General features: G+C 34.9%; 1 protein-coding gene across 2 annotated transcripts in view; it reads left to right on the top strand.

Moving 5' to 3' along the window:
- Positions 1-19,448, top strand: part of ERCC6 (ERCC excision repair 6, chromatin remodeling factor) — a 44,125-nt gene that overhangs the window by 12,394 nt on the left and 12,283 nt on the right. For both annotated transcript variants that reach the window (XM_030950985.1, XM_030950984.1), the window contains 6 exons: positions 2,420-2,545; positions 6,187-6,345; positions 10,226-10,361; positions 16,979-17,149; positions 17,592-17,768; positions 19,151-19,267. In XM_030950985.1, coding sequence (XP_030806845.1) covers positions 2,420-2,545; positions 6,187-6,345; positions 10,226-10,361; positions 16,979-17,149; positions 17,592-17,768; positions 19,151-19,267 — 886 coding nt within the window. The remainder of the gene's footprint in view (positions 1-2,419; positions 2,546-6,186; positions 6,346-10,225; positions 10,362-16,978; positions 17,150-17,591; positions 17,769-19,150; positions 19,268-19,448) is intronic.

Genomic DNA, 19,448 nt, shown 5'->3' with positions numbered 1-19,448 from the left:
CAGAAACTGAATAGCTTCTTCAGACTCTGAAAGTTGTTTGTGATAACAGGTTGCTGTTATTTCTTTAAACTGGTAATTGATGGCTAAAAACCTCTAGGTATTTGGAAGAGATGTAGTACTTCAGTGAAGTAACAGAGAATTGTTTTTCAGGAAAATGAAGTACAGGGTTTATATAGTTCAAATTCTATATATTATCCATGTATAATTTTAGGAGAAATCCCAATGTTGGTTACACTTCTTGAAGAAAGTGTACTAGCTCTATGCAGGTGAAGTGCCTAAATTCCTGGACAGCTTCGAGTTAACCTCGTAGTTTCCTTTTGGTTGTTTCTGGATCACTTTTCCCGATGCACACTAGAGGGCAATCTGCTCCTTCCCAGGGGAGGCTGCTGCTCCTGTGCTGGCTGGTTGTGATTCGTGTTGGAGTGCAAAATTAATAGCAAATTCTTGTACAAATTATTGCCCTGCTCGGGTTTAGTATGGATTGTTTACCTACATGTCTCTTTAGAAACTTTGTAATCTGTAGTTGTTTTGATTTTAGTATGGTAAGTAGGAGTTTCCTTCCTTGGTTTGAGTCCTGTCATTACCCAGTCAGATGAAATAATCGAGTTGTGGCATGTCTCGGTTCTAGTAGTGATGCAGTCTGAAGCAGTGACTATCAGCATTTGTCGATTTGAATTTCTTTTCTGGAATTCAGAAAAGTAAGACCCTCTGTGCCTGATAGTATAATGTTGTAGAACTGAAAGAAACATAAATGCATTCTTATGCTATGACTCTAGAAGGTATCGTATCAGCCTGCTAGACTCCAGACCCTGAGTGTAATTTTGTAATTTAGCAGACTGCTACTCTAAGATAGAGATTTCCATTCCTGTTAGGATAGGTTTATAAAGGAGGAAAACCTTGACACTTCATGTGTTTTTAGTAAGTTCTTTTTTACAACTTAGCTGTATTCATGATTTCATGTAATGAAATAAGAAGAATCCTGTATAAACATTAGCAAATCATCAGTTTTAAACAGCAAACTGATGGCTGTCTGTTCATCTAGTTTTTTCCCCTCTCTTTTTCCCCTCATCATTATTTTTGCTTCTGAAGACATCTTAAGAGATCAAAATATGCTTCAGTGAAACTGGCTCTGTAAACCTGACCGGCGTTGTGTTGTCTTAGTTTTTCAGTTCTTTCATTCTTGACAGTGATTGGAGCTTATGTGTATTTGGAGATGGTGGTGTTTATTTTGAGTTAATAGAACAATACCAACTTCATGACTAGTTCCATAAAGGCAGACTTGAAGTATTTTCTCAAAAGGTACTGCTGAAAAGTCCATCTAGAGACCTCACACAATCAGCTTGCTTTCATGAGAAAGAGTGTATGATCGTATTGCTTGCATGTGAAGTGTTGAGCTTCTTCCCTGCTCTCTTGTTCCTAACACAAGTGTTATTAAACAAATTTGCCAGGTATGCAGAGACCATTAAGTGGGAGTTTGCTTTTGCATTGCATTCAGAACAGTAGCTTATGGATGTTTTTGATATGTTGTGTGCCTTCCCGGTTTCTGTAGGGATTATGTCAGTTTACCCACCACGTTCAGTGTGCCTGCAGTAAATAGCACTTCCAGGAGAGAATTCCAGCAAATGCCAAATTGTCAGTGAAGCGCTGTTGGTCGAGTAGCACATAGCCAGCTAGAGTACACTTCAGCTTTACAGGAAGATGGGTTTGGGTCACTGAAAGACAAGTTCATCATTTTGTTGGAATGTTGAAGATCCTTTGGTACTTTCTCAGCAGTGGGGGAATGATGGGACAGGAGGGTAATTCTCTTAAGTTGCCTGGAGTCCAAATAAGTTGAGGCTGCAAACCACAAATCACACTGTAATTCCAGAACCTCATAAAACTCATTCTCTTAATAATGACTGCATTACAGATTTAGAGCATGTCACTCTGAAGATGGTGATATTTCCAACTGAGTCTTCTGTATAAGATTATACACTGCTTCACTTTTCTCTACAGGAAGGAAGGAACACTTAAATTTAAGTGTTCAATTAAATTAATAAAATAGCTTTGGCACACCTAAACTTTATCAATACTTTGGTGGAAGGGGGGTTTAAGGGGAGTGAGATTTAGGAGTTTAAAGTTGCCAGGCTTTTTGGTGCTATTAACTGTTGATTCCATTATATTAGCAATTTTGTCTATAGAAAATTAGAAAATTGTAACTAGCTATAAAACATGTACCTTTTATAATACACCTTAATATATCAGACATCTCAAGCCTTTACTTGCATAATTCTCTCCTCCAAAGGATAGCTATTTTAAATCATGACATCAGAGCATGTGGGGTTTTTTGGGTTTTTTTACTTGATCAAAATTCGGTGTCATTTTCATGCAGAATCTTTTCCATGCTGTAATTGAATGTTGATTCCTTGTGTTACTCCAGGAAGTGGCAAAAAGAACGTTTGAAGGATAAAGAACATCAAACAGCTGAGGAACTTTCTGAAGAAAGTGACGTTGAATTTGAAGAGGGTTTCAAAGTACCAGGATTTCTCTTCAAAAAGCTTTTTAAGTATGTATTGTGTACTTTATTTCAATATGATGCCACTGTATGCTGTTAATAATATTAGTAGTAATAGTCATAGTGAGTTCCAGATGACCTTTGCTGTAACTTTTACTTCAGTGAATGATGCCTCAACTTTTCCTTCAATTGTTTCAGTAGGATTCTTTCTTTAAAAAAATTCAGGATCAAACTTCAAAGAAATAAACTTATTGTGAGCACAAAATGCAATTATGTGGAGGTGATAACTGGCTGATGTGAATATTGTAAATGCGTATTAGCTAAACTATGAATTGAGAAGTGCTCCTTGTCTATTTGTAAAAATGCATTCTTTTATTGATATATTATGTATGCTTGCTCCTAATTCAGGTGTGGAGTGGTAGAATAATTTTACTTTGAAACATAAGATGATGGTAAGATGTGATAAAAGAAAACAAGAAATATGGTGTTTCTCTGATTGAGTGGAGTGAAATTTTCTGCCAGTAGAAAATATGGAGAACTTTTTTTTTTAAGTAACTACTACAAGTCTTCTCAAAGTAACTGTTTGTAATTCATATTATAAAATAATCTTGAACATTTTGCCAGGTAAAATTTTAAAATATAGAGAGTGAATTCTTAATTCCTCTGGTAGATGGAAAACAACTCTACAACTCATTCTTTAGTTATTTAATGCTTAATTACAGATTTCAACATAAGTGTTTTCTGTTTCAGTTTTTTAAAACATAGTGCCCAGTGATGTCTTCAAGTTCATCTCAAAAAAAAACAACAAAAAACTACAAGTTAGCAGCTAACCAGTTAATTTTATCCATAATCTCTCCCTTCAATTTCATGCATAATGGGCTTGAATTCAGTTTTGTTGGCAATATTTCACACAGCAGGAAAATCTTCTCTTCTCTTGAAAGCAAAGTCTGTTGAAATCTTATTGTAGTAGAAAGCCCTGGTTTATAATGGGGGTGTGTGGTAACCCTTCCAAGAGAACCACTTAGTCTTGACCTCAGAGAAATTATTACTGTTGTCCTGTAGTCCTCAGAAGGAAAGCACTAGCTCTGAAATGGGGTTGAATTAATGCCTTGGTTGCTGGGACCATCCAGAGCCAATATGTGGTCTCCAGTTGTTTATGCGAAGGTACTGCACAAGTATTCATCTTGAGGACGGATGTGCGGTCTGAGCAACCCGAAGGGAAATGAAATAGAGCAGTCACTAAAAATTAATCTTGAAGATGCAAGCCTCACTAATGAAGGGTATCCCTGCAAGCATGAGTCAGTTGGCAAAACTTCTTAAGTGGTTAGAAAGATCAATTGCGATTAATGATTTGTCTGACTTGTAACTTAAATGCTGAAATCTCCAGTGTAGGAAAGCCCATAGTCAATAGGCATAGTTAAATTCCAAAGAAGTTAGCTCATGCTGGAAGTAGGAGACCCTCATCCTTTGGTAAGCCTGTTAAAGTGGACAGTCTGTTTCTTCTTCCATGCACATTTGTCTGCTTTGCTAAATATTGATCAGGAATAACATGGATGCTGCTGTGGAACAAAACTGAGCAGACCTGCAAACATTGCCTTTTTCCATCTGCATAAGGCTGCGTGAATGCTCTCTCTTTGAAAAAGAAAGCAGCCTTCATCACTGTTCGTTTCCAGTGTGTGATTTCCCTGATAAATCTGAAACACAATTTTGTCTCTGCAACAATGCAGCTGAACTCTGGTATCTGCTGTGGTGAATTTTGAAGGATGCATCACAGCATGATTGCTCATGTGAAACACAATACAAGGTAACTATTTTGGAAGACCAGCAGTACTTCTATTTACTTCCAAAATATTTTTGGAATTTAAAAAAACAAACAAACAAAAACAAAACAAAAAAATTGGTGCAATAAAAGTGTAAGGTTGAAAATAATTAATTGTCTTTCCATATAACCACAAAAAAGGAGGAGGGTGTTTTCCTTTAAGTTTTGAATATTTAGATTGCATGTTTATATGATCATACAAAGCACCTGCATCTTTCATGTTTTTATATAACCATGAAGTAGACTTTTTCACAAGCTTATTTATCTACTGTAAAACTTTCTCAGGATAAGGAAGGAGAGGGAGAAATATGTTTATAAATTAATCTAATTTTAAAGCTCTTGTATTATTTTTTAGGGTTACATACAGTTTATATTAAGAAGTTATTGAATGGTTGTCTTCTGAAGAGACATGCTGAAACATGCTGAAGGTGCTGGGGGAGCACCTTCTGACTGGAATTAGGGTTATTTTCAATTCTTTAATGTTTTTCAGAAGATGTTTTGTCTTCATAAAATGTAGTAATGATAGCATCTTAATCCAATTATAGCTAATCCTGCAAGCCATTTCATAGTTGTTTTATAGATTGCTGCATTTTAAGGTGAATTAATTTCTAATAAAAGCGTTTCTTAAGGGCTTCGTAGTATAATGCTTTTGAGACACCAGCAGATAGTGTGATGTCTGAACCATTAGATGTGTTCTTTGATCATCTTTTTTTAACTACTCAAGCCATTTCTTTGTCTCCATTTAGCATTCTCTAAATCCATACCAAACTCATCACAAATTGATTTTTAATAGTACTTTGTAGACACTAGTGTCATTAGCTGTCAGTAGTCCTAAATATTATTTGTTCAAGGATGGAAACAGGATTTTGAAATGCACACAAGAAATCACCTAAAATGAATGGCTCCTATTTAAAAAGTGTTCTGTGCTGTGCTCTTCACTCCAGAAATTCATGCCATCAAGAAAATTATCAGTAACCTTTTTTTTCCTGTAAGTTACAAGGCACTGAGGTGCTGAAACATGTTTGATTTTTTAAATGTGATTTAAAGGTATGGTTTTTCATTTACTTCTTCTGTTTTCAATTTAACACATGGTATTTTATTCCTACTGGTCTCATTATTTCATGTTGTTATAAAAAGGTGTGTCCTAAAGTGATTCTCAACCCAGCATCTTATCTTCACCTTTTTAGCTTGCTGTCATAAATCTTGCTTTCTAGTCTGCTTCTTTTAAGTGGAATGTATTTTACATTGTTGCTTGTGCTATTTCCAGTGAAGGGATTGGGAGTAGAAACTGCCCTGATGCTCTCACATAATGCTCTGCTGTATCCCCTGCACTGCAATAGTTTCGATTGCTTAGTCTTGGTTTTTTTCTTCATTGAAAGAGACTAAATGTTATTAAATAAATTTATGTTTTAAAAAAGCATGATTTGGCAGATGTGATCAGTTTTTATAGTAGAGTATGAAGTCTGTACCCCTTACAAGTCAACCTTTTCCTTTAGTTCAATGAGTATGTTCCAAATAATATTATTTACTAGACCCTTGCATCTTGTCTTTTCTGAAAAGCTAATGCTTCATAAGAGTAACTTTCGAAGTTGCTTTTAGCACTTAAAATATATATGAAATAAAATACCCTCTAATTGCAATGACTGTCAGTTTAATTAGAAATGTTTTAGTGTTGCATAAAGAACGAAAGTCACATGTAATGTCTGAGTGCATCAAAAATGTATGACCTAGTAAATACAGCACTCATGTAAAACACACATCCAGCATGTTACAGTAACTGGTATGAGAACCTTGCCAAATGATTAATTCATGAGTACTTTCTGTTATGATCTGTATTATCAAACATTTGCCATCTTCTTTTTCCTTGTTTTAGGTACCAGCAGACAGGTGTTAGGTGGCTTTGGGAATTGCACTGCCAGCAGGCAGGAGGAATTCTGGGAGATGAGATGGGATTGGGCAAGACCATTCAGATAATTGCCTTCTTGGCAGGTCTGAGCTACAGCAATATGAGGACTCGTGGTTCAAATTACAGGCAAGTGCTTCTCTGCAGACTGTCAGTCTGTGGAGCTCAATTAATATTTCATCAGATGTATTACTGGTGGAGGAGGGTCCTGTGAATTATTAATGACATTTCAATTACAATATTCCTTTAATTCTTTTAGTGGGGGACATCAAAGGAAAAATTTTACGAGACAATGGAGCTGTAGGGCAGGAAAAATTAAACATGTAACACTTTTAATGAATTCCAGGCATTGATGCTTCATTTTGCAGATGAGCCACACTAGATATTTTGGGTCAATACGGTGTCTAAGGTTACCTTCCACAAATGGATTGTTTACAAACTCAATTACATTAATATCAATAGTTTACACAATATGGAATTTTAAATTAGATGTAATACCTTTAGTTCCATTTATTAAATTTTACATTAAAATATTTGTTCTGGCAAGCCACCAGGTAAGTGTTTTACAGGAAGTAGCAAGCTGATTTGCAATGAAAGTTAGAGTTTCTGATGGGCAGGGAATTATCCATGCCAAAAATTAGTAGTAAGACTAAAACCAGTAACTTATGCAGAGGAATTTCCATCTGCTTTTCAAAACATATGCTAGTGTGACTGGCCTTTCTTACAAGGTATTTTGTTTTTTTGTTACTAAACAATGCTTTAAAATTTCTTCTTCATAGGTGGCATTGCTGGCAAGATACTTGTTTGTGTCCTCAGATTTGCAAATGCACGCATGAATAGTACTTGCTTTTTCTACTTCTATTGGCCTGTTTACTTGATGTAAATAGCTACATGAAATTTAGCAGCTATCATAGTACTGTACTAAACAAATAATTACCTTTGTGTAGAGGTATGTTTAAATTATGTTTAGCTTGTATGTGAATTGTAAAATAATGCTTTAAAGAGAAAATATTCCTGTTTTCTCTCTGGTTTCTTTCTACTATAGTCTTAATATAAAAATAAACCCCACAGATCCTTCACTCAGGCCAGCTAATTTACTTTAATATGGTTGCCTAGTTAAGGATGTTATTGAACAGATTATTTTATATTCCCTACCCCACTTGGGAGACCACTGAGTTGATGGAAATCCTTCAGGGACATCTCTTGACACTGTTAAATAGTGCAAAACTACACTAAAAGTTTGAAAAGGCCAAAATCGATTTGCCCGCCTAAGCTGCAGTGCTCTTTCTGCATGTAAGATAATGTGTTGAGTTTCATGTTTTGGCTGGTGCATGTCACTGCATGATGACAGTAATTCTGTGGGAGGAAACAAGGTTTAATGTATTGGTGAAGCTTGCTCTGATTTTGTGTGTGTGATGCTGTAAGGCAGACAGTCTAAACAACTTCACCTTTCATAGTCAAGTGTTTTCCTGCCCTGGGCTGAGAAGGCAGTAATACTGGTTACCAGTAGTACTGGTTAACTTGTTTCTACTAGAAAGAGCGTAGTCTGATAGGCAGGAGACTTCCTGGACAGCCTCTCTGCAAGGCCAGCACTAAGAGGGGACAAAGCTGTGTGCTCAGTCCAGCCTAGCTTGGGTTTCCTTACCTTGGTGTGTAACAAAAACCTTTCGCTACAGACTTGCCTTCATTTATTTGAAACATCAGATGGGAAACTGACAGAAAGTTTATACACTGATTATTTACCCATCTGTGCTCTTCAGGATTCTGAGACATAAACATAAACAGCTCAATCTCTACTTTGAGTGGCAGAGATTAATTTCCATGGTGCTTAGGTAAATAAAAATCCATTGCCCCAGTAAGTGTGTTCCTCTTGCTGCCCTGTTCTCTTATTTTCACTAGGGTTTAGTTATTGTTTCAGCTTGAAAACATGATTTGCCAGTTCTTGGCAACATTTGGTTATAATGAAACATGTTTTCCTGTGCTAACTTTTTCAGTGTTTAAAGATTATAAATATAGCATGAGTACAGTTTGCTTTTTCTGGGTATAAGTTGCAGGAATTGGAACTTAGATGCAATTCCAATTGCATCCAATTAAATAACAACAAATAAAGGATTCTTGTGAATTTGGCCTTTCTAAACCAGAAGCAACAGAAGAAGAAAGAGATTTGGATATATTGACCAAATATGACATTGACCATAAGCTATTAGTACAATGCAGCTGTGAAAAGGGGACAGAATACAATATAGCAATATATTTGCAGTAGGAACAGGGCAGTATTATTATCTTGGTACAAGGCACTAGTAAGACTTTGGTTTTGAATGTTTTAAGTGTCACCTTTGTTCAAGGAAAACAAATATAAATTGGATAGGCAGCAGAGCAGATCTTGCAGTGTTGCAGTGATTAGGAGAATGAAGGATGCCTCCCAAGTGTAGCAAGCAGAAGTATATGATTTGTTTTGTTTTGTGGAACAGCTCAGACTGGAAGAAGCTGGATGACTCTTTTATATAAATAAATAAAAGCTCTCAGGAGAATAATAAAATGTTGGCTAGTGGAAAGTGGATAGAGTCAGAGTAGACACAGAAGAGTTTTCACACAGCCAGGCAGAGAGGGAGTGGAGTTTCTGAAAATTGATCCAAGGAGGTGTGAACTCTTTGTGTAAGCTGAGGAGGGAAAAAATCTGGATAAACCTTACATGTGAGCTTGTGTGAATACAGACCAGGGGAATAAACAGATATATTTTGTTACTACCCATGAAGAGTAAGAAACTAGTATGTTCTGGGAATGTTGGCTTTTTTGCTGTAGGTATTTTTAAAATGAGTAGCAGTGATTATTTGGATTTATAGCATAGTTGAAGTTATTTTTCATGTCTCCAAGTTGTTTCTTCCCTTTGGATTGCGGGGAGTTTTTAATTAGACCATGTAAGGTTATGTTATATTTGTTCATAATAAGCAATGTCCAGGTTGTTGTTCTGCATATGTATAAGCTTTTAATAAAGAATATTATTTCTTCATGGTAGCAGTTTCTGAAGGTATTAAGGGGTTTAGGTTTTTTTAAGCAGGATGTTGCTGTTGTCTGAGAAATCCTTTATCAGTGTGTGATCTTGAATGTATACTGTGATCTTTTGCTTTGTTTATTTTGTGTCACTTGGATAGTACATAGACACAGATCAGTGTATGACAACTGAAGCTATTGCCTTTGTTTGCAGAGTCATTTTTTTTCCATTTTTTAAAGAGCAAATATATTTGAAAAATAACTGCTAGTAACCACTACTTAATATATTATTATACGGGATTGTTGGTATTTATTTGTGGCAGTAGTATTTTTTACTTGGCTGGTGTGCAAGGGATTTTTCCCTTCTTAACCTTAAGAGCAGCTCTGAACTTAATATACCGAAAGACTTGGTTTCAGAGCTCTTTAGTAATTCTCAGAAGCAGTAATAAAATTACAAATAAAAAACTTATGAGACAGTTTGAGCCAAGCTCAGATCTCAACATCCATGGATGATATAGTCTGCCACTTTAGAGTCCTTGTCTTATCAATAAACTATGGTGATGAGAGTACAGTATATTACCAACATGAAGCAGAACACCTGTGTGTAAGTTCATTTGTGAGACTCTAGCTACACATTCTGTATAATAGAAGTAATAAAATAATTGCTTGTTAATGATTTCTTTTCACTTATAGAAGCAGCAGTCACTAAAACCTGATTTGTAATATCACAGGAGGAAGTTCCCATATGCCTTATTGTTTGGAGATTTTCTATTCCTGTTTAGCTTGATAGATGCATCCATTAACTGTTCAATGAGTAGATTCTTTTAGCAGTACCCTCTTCATCTTCCTTTGAAAAACAGACTTCCAGGAAAACAAATTGCCAATTAATTTCCATGGCTCTCGTATTCCACTTAAACCGTAAAGTATGTCATTTTAATGTGTGTATTTTAATGAGCCACTTAATACAAATTATTTATTTCACATCAAGGGTTTTTTTTCCTTGAATACTCTATTTTAGGTACCAAGGATTGGGTCCAACAGTGATTGTCTGTCCAGCTACTGTGCTGCATCAGTGGGTAAAAGAATTCCACACTTGGTGGCCTCCATTTAGAGTTGCTGTGCTCCATGAAACTGGTTCTTATACAAAGAGTAAGGTAATGATTGACATTCATTTTGTAATTCTTGAGGCCTTTTTTTTTTTTTTGTCACTAGCAAAAAAAAAATCCCCTGTTGCTTAATTGCTTAATGCTTCTGTGTAGGAAAGGGTTTCTTGTGCCCTTTCTCTGAATGTATTAAAAGAACAAAAAGTTCACTGTCTTGTATAGATTTCATAGTAAACTGGACTAAAAGAGGGTTGACATAGAATACATGTTTATTATGATGAAAACTTGTATTGCCTGAATAAATTAAACATAGTAACAGGTTTCTTGCTTGAGTTTTCCTTGTGCTGTAGTCCACGCTAGGAGCTTGACTAGACTGTTTGTACACCAGATAAATGCTTGTAGCACTTGTGAATTCTCTTCTTGCATTTCTTTGCATCACTGTGTCATTGATCTGATATCTAATGTGTTTTGCATGCATGGATAATTTCTCTTCAGCTGGTTGCTGTCAGTTGGTATCACTCAGTCTCATTTTCTGTAATGACAGAGTAACTTTGTTCGTTTACATTGTTTCAAGCATTGCCCTGTCTTTCAGTTTTCTTTGACAGTCTCTTCATATGCATGTTCTTAGTTTGTTGCTTGAGTTGGAAAGCCTGACTTGTCTGAAGTTTGAAACTTTGGTACCTTGCAGGAACAAAACAAGGAAAACTTAGATTTTTATTTTCTCCATCATATTTCAAATGTTTAAATGAGTTTTCAGGATTCAGCAAAGCATTTTTAAATTTCTCTTTAAATATTTATTGAATTTCTTGTAATAACATTAAGATTATGTGGTACTTAATTGCACTTGATTAAACGTATTCTGAAGTAATTGATGCAGTTACAATACCTAGCAAAAAAGGAGTAGCACACTCTAATATGCTAATAGCTTCCTGTTGTTCAATTAACTTGGTGTGTTTTCAAGCCCTAAAAATCTGTTGACCTCAATAACACGGTCGCATGTCTTCCTAAATTAAATCATGTGTGCTTATTTTGGGCTGTTTCTTAGTTAATGGACTTGACAGACTGACTCAAATTTTTCCATCTGCAGGAATAGTAAGGTTTTCAAGATTTCACCTTCCCACTATCATCATTCAAATGCATATTCAACAACTTAAAATTAAAGATGTAAGCTCTTTGGAGCAGATTTATAGAACTGAACCTCATCTTCTAAGAGCTGCAACAGTGCTTTAAATAAGTGTCACTGATAAGGTCTTAACCACATGCACATTTTTTTCCTAGATGCCTCTTAATCAGAGAAGAGCAAGCCAAAGTAAGGAAAAAAAAACAACTTTCCTGTTTTACTTCCCCTTATACCTGCAGTAAAAGTTTGCTACTAATAAATTAGCATAAGTAACACTTGTACACTGAAAATATATCACATAAAATACAGGACAGGTGATTTACACCTGCCTAGGATTTCTTTTCAAAATACATTATGAATACTTTAGTTCTGATCTTACAGCAATTCCATCTGCTGACAATCTATGGCATTGCAGAAGACCACTTTCGCATATCTTAACTTTGTAATGCTCATCCAGGAACCATTCTGCCTTTAAGCTCTAGCATAAGACATAAAAGAATAATTTAAGTTAAATAAATATAAAAAGAATGGTTAAACTGTGTAAGTTCTTTGAGATTAATTTTACTTAGCCAAAAGCCAACTCCCTGTTCACCTGTAGTCTCAGTGTGGCACAGGCTTGTTTGGAATTAACAGACAATTCCAGGATTCACCTGTTCTATTTGTGTATCCTAGTTTATCCTAAAGTAAATGAGAAGAGTTTCATGTTGGACAGCTCCAGAGAGAGGATTGGGGAACTGAGCTTTGCTATCAGCTTTGGAGTGAGAAAGGTCATTTCAGCCTGTAAAGAGGCTACAGTTTTCTGAACCAGTGGAGGAGCATTTTTGTCCTCCAGACTAAATGAATGTCAGACAGTGAAGATCTTAATGGATTTTGAGAACTACCTTATCCTGTAGTGGTTGGCCAGCAGGTTGTGGTAAAACCCAGTATTGCAGCTTGTTCTCTACAAGTCTGTGAAAGAGGCATAGGTGATTTCTAAGGACAAAGATTAATTACAACACTATTGGATGAGAATTTCGGAGAAAAAGGGTTAAGTAATGACAGATATCCCATAAGGCAGGACAGTGTTTTATAGCAGAAACACACAACAGCTGAAGTTTCATTTGATAAAATTTAAGTCGATGTTTGAGGTGAGATGGATGTATGTAATTTTTCCCATAACATTGTCAGGAATCCTGAAATCATAGCAAATACTAAATCTTTCAACATTGGTGAAATCATACAGTTTTATGAATAGACATTTTCTGGTGTACCTTCTAAGATGCACAAGCATTGATGCAAGAGCCTGTCTCCCAGCTCTTCAAAGGTGCCCACAGAAGTATTTCACTTGACAGTGAAGAGTAGGGAAGACATCTGTTCTGATTGTTTCATCATAAATTGATTCTAGGCAATACTTCCCACAGCTGTTCAGTTAGTGACACTTCTTTAGTGTTACAGATGGACTTTGAGCAACGTGGTAAGTGAAAGGCTCTCTGATTTTTACCTTTTTAACAGTCTGTTTTGGTTTTCTTTGCAAGCAGCTATAGGATTTTCACAATAATAGTGTGAAATAACAGCCTGAATTGTGAGCACCAGATTGGCTGCAAATCTTGTCAGACTGTTTCAGCTCAGTCATTGAGGCATCTCACTACTATAATATTTGTGGAGTTTTCAGCATATGCAAAGCTTCAAAAGAGACCCTCATTATTCTTTTTCTAAAATAACAATGGTAGAAAATTCTGACAGTAAAGGAGGGAAATATAAATTTCCCATTTCACCCGTTGGACTATGACTAAAGGTCTTCAGCTGTCTATAAGGGGAGAGAGATTGGTATTTTAGATGATCAAAGGAAGACACAGTAGCAAGTGGGAGGGATTTCCAAGACTTTTGAGCTTGTTTAAGGCATTCAGATGAAATGCAAAACTTGCTCTTTTTTTAAAATTATTATTATTTGTGATTACAGAAGATTATTTAGCTTTTCTAGGATGATAAATGTCCTTAAGTTGGAGCAGTAGGTGGAACCAGATTTAAGTAATAGTCTTCCCCTGTGAAATCAGCTTTCAGTTTAAATAAGGTATAGCATTTGTGGCTAAATGTCCTGAAGTGCTGTCTTATGCTATTAAGCTCCTACTATGGTTTGTCCTGATGTTTTAAAACTTCTGTGGGCACATGAGCATTTGTAAATCATAGAATGTTAAGAGGCAACGTGAACTTTGGTTATCACGTTTATTAACATATCACATATGGAAGGAGGTTGTATTTTTTAAGTTCAAGGCTGAACTTTTAATTTCCTAATCTTTAGAAGAGGTATCACTGAGGTTAACAATTCCTTCTGATGTTAGTCGCATACTGTTTGTAAGTGTATTAGTAACACACTCTAATGTGCTAATAGCTTCCTGTTGTTCAATTAACTTGGTGTTAAATACAAATACATCAGTATTTAACTTTGCATTCCCTTATTCTGGTCAAATGCAGGACAGACAATGCAACCCTAGAAAGCAATTGTCAAGTTCATGATCCTTGCAGCTGTGAAACCATCTACTTGTCACTCATGGAAAATTTTAGACCTTCTAGCCTCACAGTACAGTACATAATCTACATGTAAAAAAGGCAATTTCAGAGGTTACAGTCACTAGCATGATTGCATATGGAACCTGTGTTTTAGCAAAAGGCTCTGAGTTAAGGACCAAACTCAGATAAAATTAGTATCATGCTCCAAGAAGTAGCATTCTTGTTAAATATGTAGTACGTGTTTTAGCTCTTTTTATTGCAACTTTTACATTATTAAACATTACAATGTGTTCCTTTGAAGCCTCTTCGTGGTGCCATTTAGGTTTTTTTTTTTGTTGGGGCAAGGAAATAATAAAGGGATTTTATATGTTGAATTTATGGATCCCCAGGCCTCATGGTTGGTTATGAGATGGTGATAAGCCTGCTGAAGAATGCATTTTTGATTCACAAATGATATATGGTTGGATAAGTGACTAGGTACTATCTCTGACTTCGTGCTTGCCTCAAAGATATCTGAATGTTTAGTGAATTTTGTAGTTGTCACTAGTCTTTAAGTTCAGTTTTAACATACACATTTTGGTCTAAGAAAATTACCATTTTTAATAACAATACATAAGAGTTCCGATTTCAGGTCCTCTTAAATATTTTTAAAATACTATCAAAAAAAGGAAAAAAATCTTACTCCTGTAAACATCAGTCCAAAAAATTGTCCTGTGTTTGTACCTTCAGAAAAAAATGTGTAGGTACATTGAGGTACTAGGAGGAAAAAAAAGCATTTGCTTAGAGACATGTCCTGAGAATAAGTAATGAACCTTTTAGCTGTAAGAAATGGTGCTTGCCAAAATTCATCCAGTCTTTGTACATCTCCTGTGTACATCTCCAGTGAAGACGAGACAACACCATCAACTTATTACCTAAGGTTGGGAGAAAATACTGTCCCTGAACTGTAAAGGCCTGAAGTACTGTGCTGAGCAAAAATGCAAGTTCATAATTATTCAATGTACTCACATGTTCCTCTATTCATTAGCATCAGATAGAGGCCAGAGTCCAGAATTTCAAAATTAGGTAACTCCTGTGTAATCTGGCATTAGTAGGATTTGTCTCTCTCAAGCACACTTTTTTTTAACTTAGTGTAACAGTGCATATCCTGAAATATTTCATTGAAGTGTATTTCCAGAGAAAAAATAAAATTTAGACATGCCTTAATCTAACTAAACAAGATTAAAGAAATAAAATATATATATATAAAATAAATATATAAATATATATATTATATATGTATTTTATATTTTAATATATTTTCTATACAAATTATTGTAAAATAGCCTAAATTATAAAATACCACACCCTCAAGAGTTTGTATCCAGTATTAGATCCGTTAGCATGTTTTAAAATATTTAGAATTATTCCAAGAACTGCACTTAAAGTGAAGGCAACCTTGAAAGGATACCCAATGCAGTAAAATGAGACTTATAAGTGTTGTAGTGTGAGTTGATAAAATTGTGTTGTTCTGTTTCTTCATTGTCAGCACAAATCCTTGTTTATTAAAAATTTAGCTTGAAGGAAACTTTAATTAATTACAGGTTCAGTAAATCCTGACTAGGATTCTGCCTTGGTGTGTTTACAATGAATGGCCTTCATGTGCCTGTGTTTCACTTCTGTTCTCTCTGCTACCTGACAGCGTGATTTATGGCTGTTGTTTTCTATGAGTCCACTGTTTGCCCTCTAGGAGGGATTGGTCTCTTGAGCTTCCATAATAACAGCAGCACTTTCACAAAACATCTTTTAATGACAAGAGTGTAGCATTCTGTAAGTCAGGCTAATTGCAGACATACCCTATTAATTGCAAAAATTAGGAGAGGTTACATATTTTACAAGCTTTTAATTTTAAATCACCCGAGATGATTTGTCTTAAGTGTTTGGGTAGTGATGTCTACAATATTCTATGACAGACCATTGCTGAGACTTGAGAAAAGTTGCAGACTATGGATAATGTACCAGCTAGAATTAAGCTTTAGATGTCCACACCTGCAGAGAAATCCTACTCTGTCTGTAATATAAATTATTCTAGAGATTACATATTCTCTTGAGACTCATGATAACATTAAATAATGTGTTGTGGTTTTATCAGGAAATGATAATCAGAAAGCAGATATTCTTGAACAGTTAAAAGTTTTTTGAATCTTGGGGTGTATGTGAGTAAGTGATTTTACAGTAAAAGGTCATGGATATTGACACCATCTGAGTTTTTGACATGAGTTTTTCCTTTTTGTTTGGTTTTTAATTGTTTTTTGTGGGTTGTCTTTTAATTAAAAGGCACTTCTAGTAACAAGGGGTTTGTCTTTACTTTAGCAAATTTAGTGGTGTTTGTACTTTCTGTTTTTCCCTTCTCATCATCTGCTGTTTAAGTCTTCTAGATTTATACATGGAGGATAACTGCAATAAAGATAAGTCCTGAACACTGTCAAAAATGATATAGAGTGTCCCTGCCCTACATAACTTGCAGCTATAAAGGCTAGTAAAAACTTGGGGAAAGGTTAAAGCTTACAAGAAGCATGAAATTTGAAGATTGGTAGCAACTATATTAGTCTTATAATGAGAAAGGTTAGACAGAATTTAGGATTAAACAAATAGATTTTTGTATTTGTTTTTCAGTATTTCACTTGTTTCATTTTTCCCTGACACTCTTGCTTGCAGTACACAAAGCTGTGTTTGTGAAGAAAATATAGGAAAACTTGAAGAAACCCATTACCTTCATCAAATCCAATGTTTGTTTTTTCAGACATTGCCTTTAAAAATTGAAAATAAAAACCACTGTTTCCTTCTGACCAGGCTTTTGGTAAATTCTGATTTGCTATAACACAGTATTCAAGTGCTTCATTTCTTTCACAGATGAGCCATGAATAACATAATCAAAATCTTGCATATACTTATTTTCTTTGCAAAGTAAATTATAGATCTACTTTTATAATACTTTTTATACATACCTTGGATAGCAAATCTCCGTGTTTGTAGGTCTGAGGATTCTGTCCCACTGACAATGTTCATCTTTTGTTTTCAGGTGAAATTAATTCATGAAATTGCTTCATGCCATGGGATTTTAATTACATCTTACTCGTACATTCGTCTGATGCAAGACAACATCCACACGTATGATTGGCACTATGTCATTCTGGATGAGGGTCACAAAATCCGAAATCCAAATGCTGCAGTCACACTTGCATGCAAGCAGGTACTTCATAAAAAATAAATTTAAGTGCTCTGGAGGGAGGTTCCAATGTCTAGTAGCCTATTATAAAAAATATGTTTAATCATTAAAAAAGAATAAAAGCATACATCACAATGGTCTGTATTTGACTGTTTAACTTACTTAACATTTTTAATGAATTTACATGGGTAAATTTACACAAGTATGCTGAAGAAAAAAATTAAAAATTTTAAATTGCATAGTAATTTACCAGTACTGATAAATGTCAGATTGCTGGTGTGAATTTTCTACTAACAGTTTATGAACAGTGTACTGGAGAAATCTGGTTTTTTCATCAGTGTGAGGCCACATATTCTGACATGAGAATTTATTGATGGTGAAGTTGAATATCCTCTGAGGTATGAGGCAGGATACACCAGGAACCATAAAAATAACTTTCTTTTGGTTTTGTGGTTTTTATTAATAGTTCCGCACACCCCATCGAATCATCTTGTCTGGCTCCCCTATGCAAAATAACCTAAAGGAGCTCTGGTCCCTCTTTGACTTTATATTCCCAGGAAAATTGGGAACCCTCCCTGTGTTCATGGAGCAGTTTTCTGTCCCAATAACCATGGGAGGATATTGCAATGCTTCTCCTGTCCAGGTAAATAAATCCAAAATATCATTTTGCTTGAAGGAAACTGTTCCAGCTGTTTCTGTTGTTTCTAAACCAACTTCTAAATGTACTTAATTCTGTATGTTCCTAGACACTAACCAGAAAAAGAGCTGTGTGTATGCATTACTGCTGCTTGTGTAAAAAAATCATTCAACTGAGACAGTTTCATTTATACAGGAGTGCACCTTATATACAAGGTTTTCTTGTCAAAAGCCCTAAAGTTTAGGTCATTAGAAGTGTTCTTTGATATGAAGATAAACAGATTGGAGTGGAAGATGACTGATCCCACATTTTATTGTATTTAAATAGAACTTTCCTGTTTGCTATCAAGCTTTAGCAAATTATGCAGTAAGTGCAATCCTTAAATCCAGTCCAGAAACAGTTTTTATAAATTAGGTGTTGGAAGTCTGGAAGTAGATAAACTAATTTTGAAAGCAAAAAATTACTTGGGAAATTATTTTGAATAAGTGTCTATTAATCTTTGTAGTTGTGGTTCTCAGTATTGAGGACAGCTTAAATATTTTTCTGTTTCTAACTAGATAGTAAATAAATTGTCTGCATCATAATCTGCAGACTAAGTTTTATATACATGCTATTAAATTTGTATCCTTCTAACTACTGTTTGTTGTTTTTCCATGCTTGCATTGGTGAAGTTTTATTTTCTTTTCAAGTTTAAGTACTTCTCTTGTATAAGTACTAGTAATGTACTAAGTTGGCCTTTCAATTGTTTATGTATATCAATAATTTATTATATTGTTTGCCTTGTTTTAAGACAAATTAAGGTATTTTTAGCCATTATTACAGTTAATACCTATCTCACACATCCATTACCCCTTATACAACTGTATTTTCCATTTAGGGCCAGAGTGACCTTTAGTTTCTGTCATCATGGGGATTTTTCTTGTACCTATTTTTTTTAGAGGTCTCAAGTGTGCACTAATCTTCACTTATTGTCTGGTAACCACCACCATTGCTGCAGGCTTCTTTTTTGATCTTCAGTATATTAGTATTAGCACTTTTTCATGAGGATCTTGGTTTTGTACAGATTTATTCTCACTTCTTTCTTTGGTTTCTAAATTAAAAATTTTATTCTGGTCTCTTTAAAAGAGTAATCTGAGGTATCTGAGGAAGCCTTCCTTACTCAGTTTCATTGTTGCTAACATAAATTTTATTGCAATTCATGTTGTGTTGAACATGTAACTATAGATTTTATTTCTTTTTATTTTATTTTATTTTTATTTAATTTTAATTTTTTTAATTATTATCTACTTTTATTAGGATTTTCCTATTGCCGATTATATAATTTTCTAGTTGCTAGAATTAATATCAAGAACCAAAATACAATTTGTGCCTTTTCTTCCTTTTTTCAGGTAAAAACTGCATACAAATGTGCCTGTGTGTTACGGGACACCATAAACCCCTACTTGCTGCGAAGAATGAAGGCTGATGTAAAAATGAGCCTTTCACTCCCAGATAAAAATGAACAGGTTTGCTTATTTTTACTACTGGATCTGAGTCCTCACTCTCCCCAAAACCCAGTCTTTCATGAAAGTTTGGAAATAATTTGTGCTAGTAGCAGATAAAATGGTGGTTTAACTAAACATAAGGTGCAGAGCTTTCAAGATTCATATTCTTTCACCATTGTACTGAGTATTAAATTACTGCTGT

Source organism: Camarhynchus parvulus, chromosome 6, assembly GCF_901933205.1.
Source record: "Camarhynchus parvulus chromosome 6, STF_HiC, whole genome shotgun sequence".
Classification (NCBI taxonomy): domain Eukaryota; kingdom Metazoa; phylum Chordata; class Aves; order Passeriformes; family Thraupidae; genus Camarhynchus; species Camarhynchus parvulus.
Note: the sequence above shows the minus strand (reverse complement) of the source record. Positions and strands in the feature narration are given on the sequence as shown.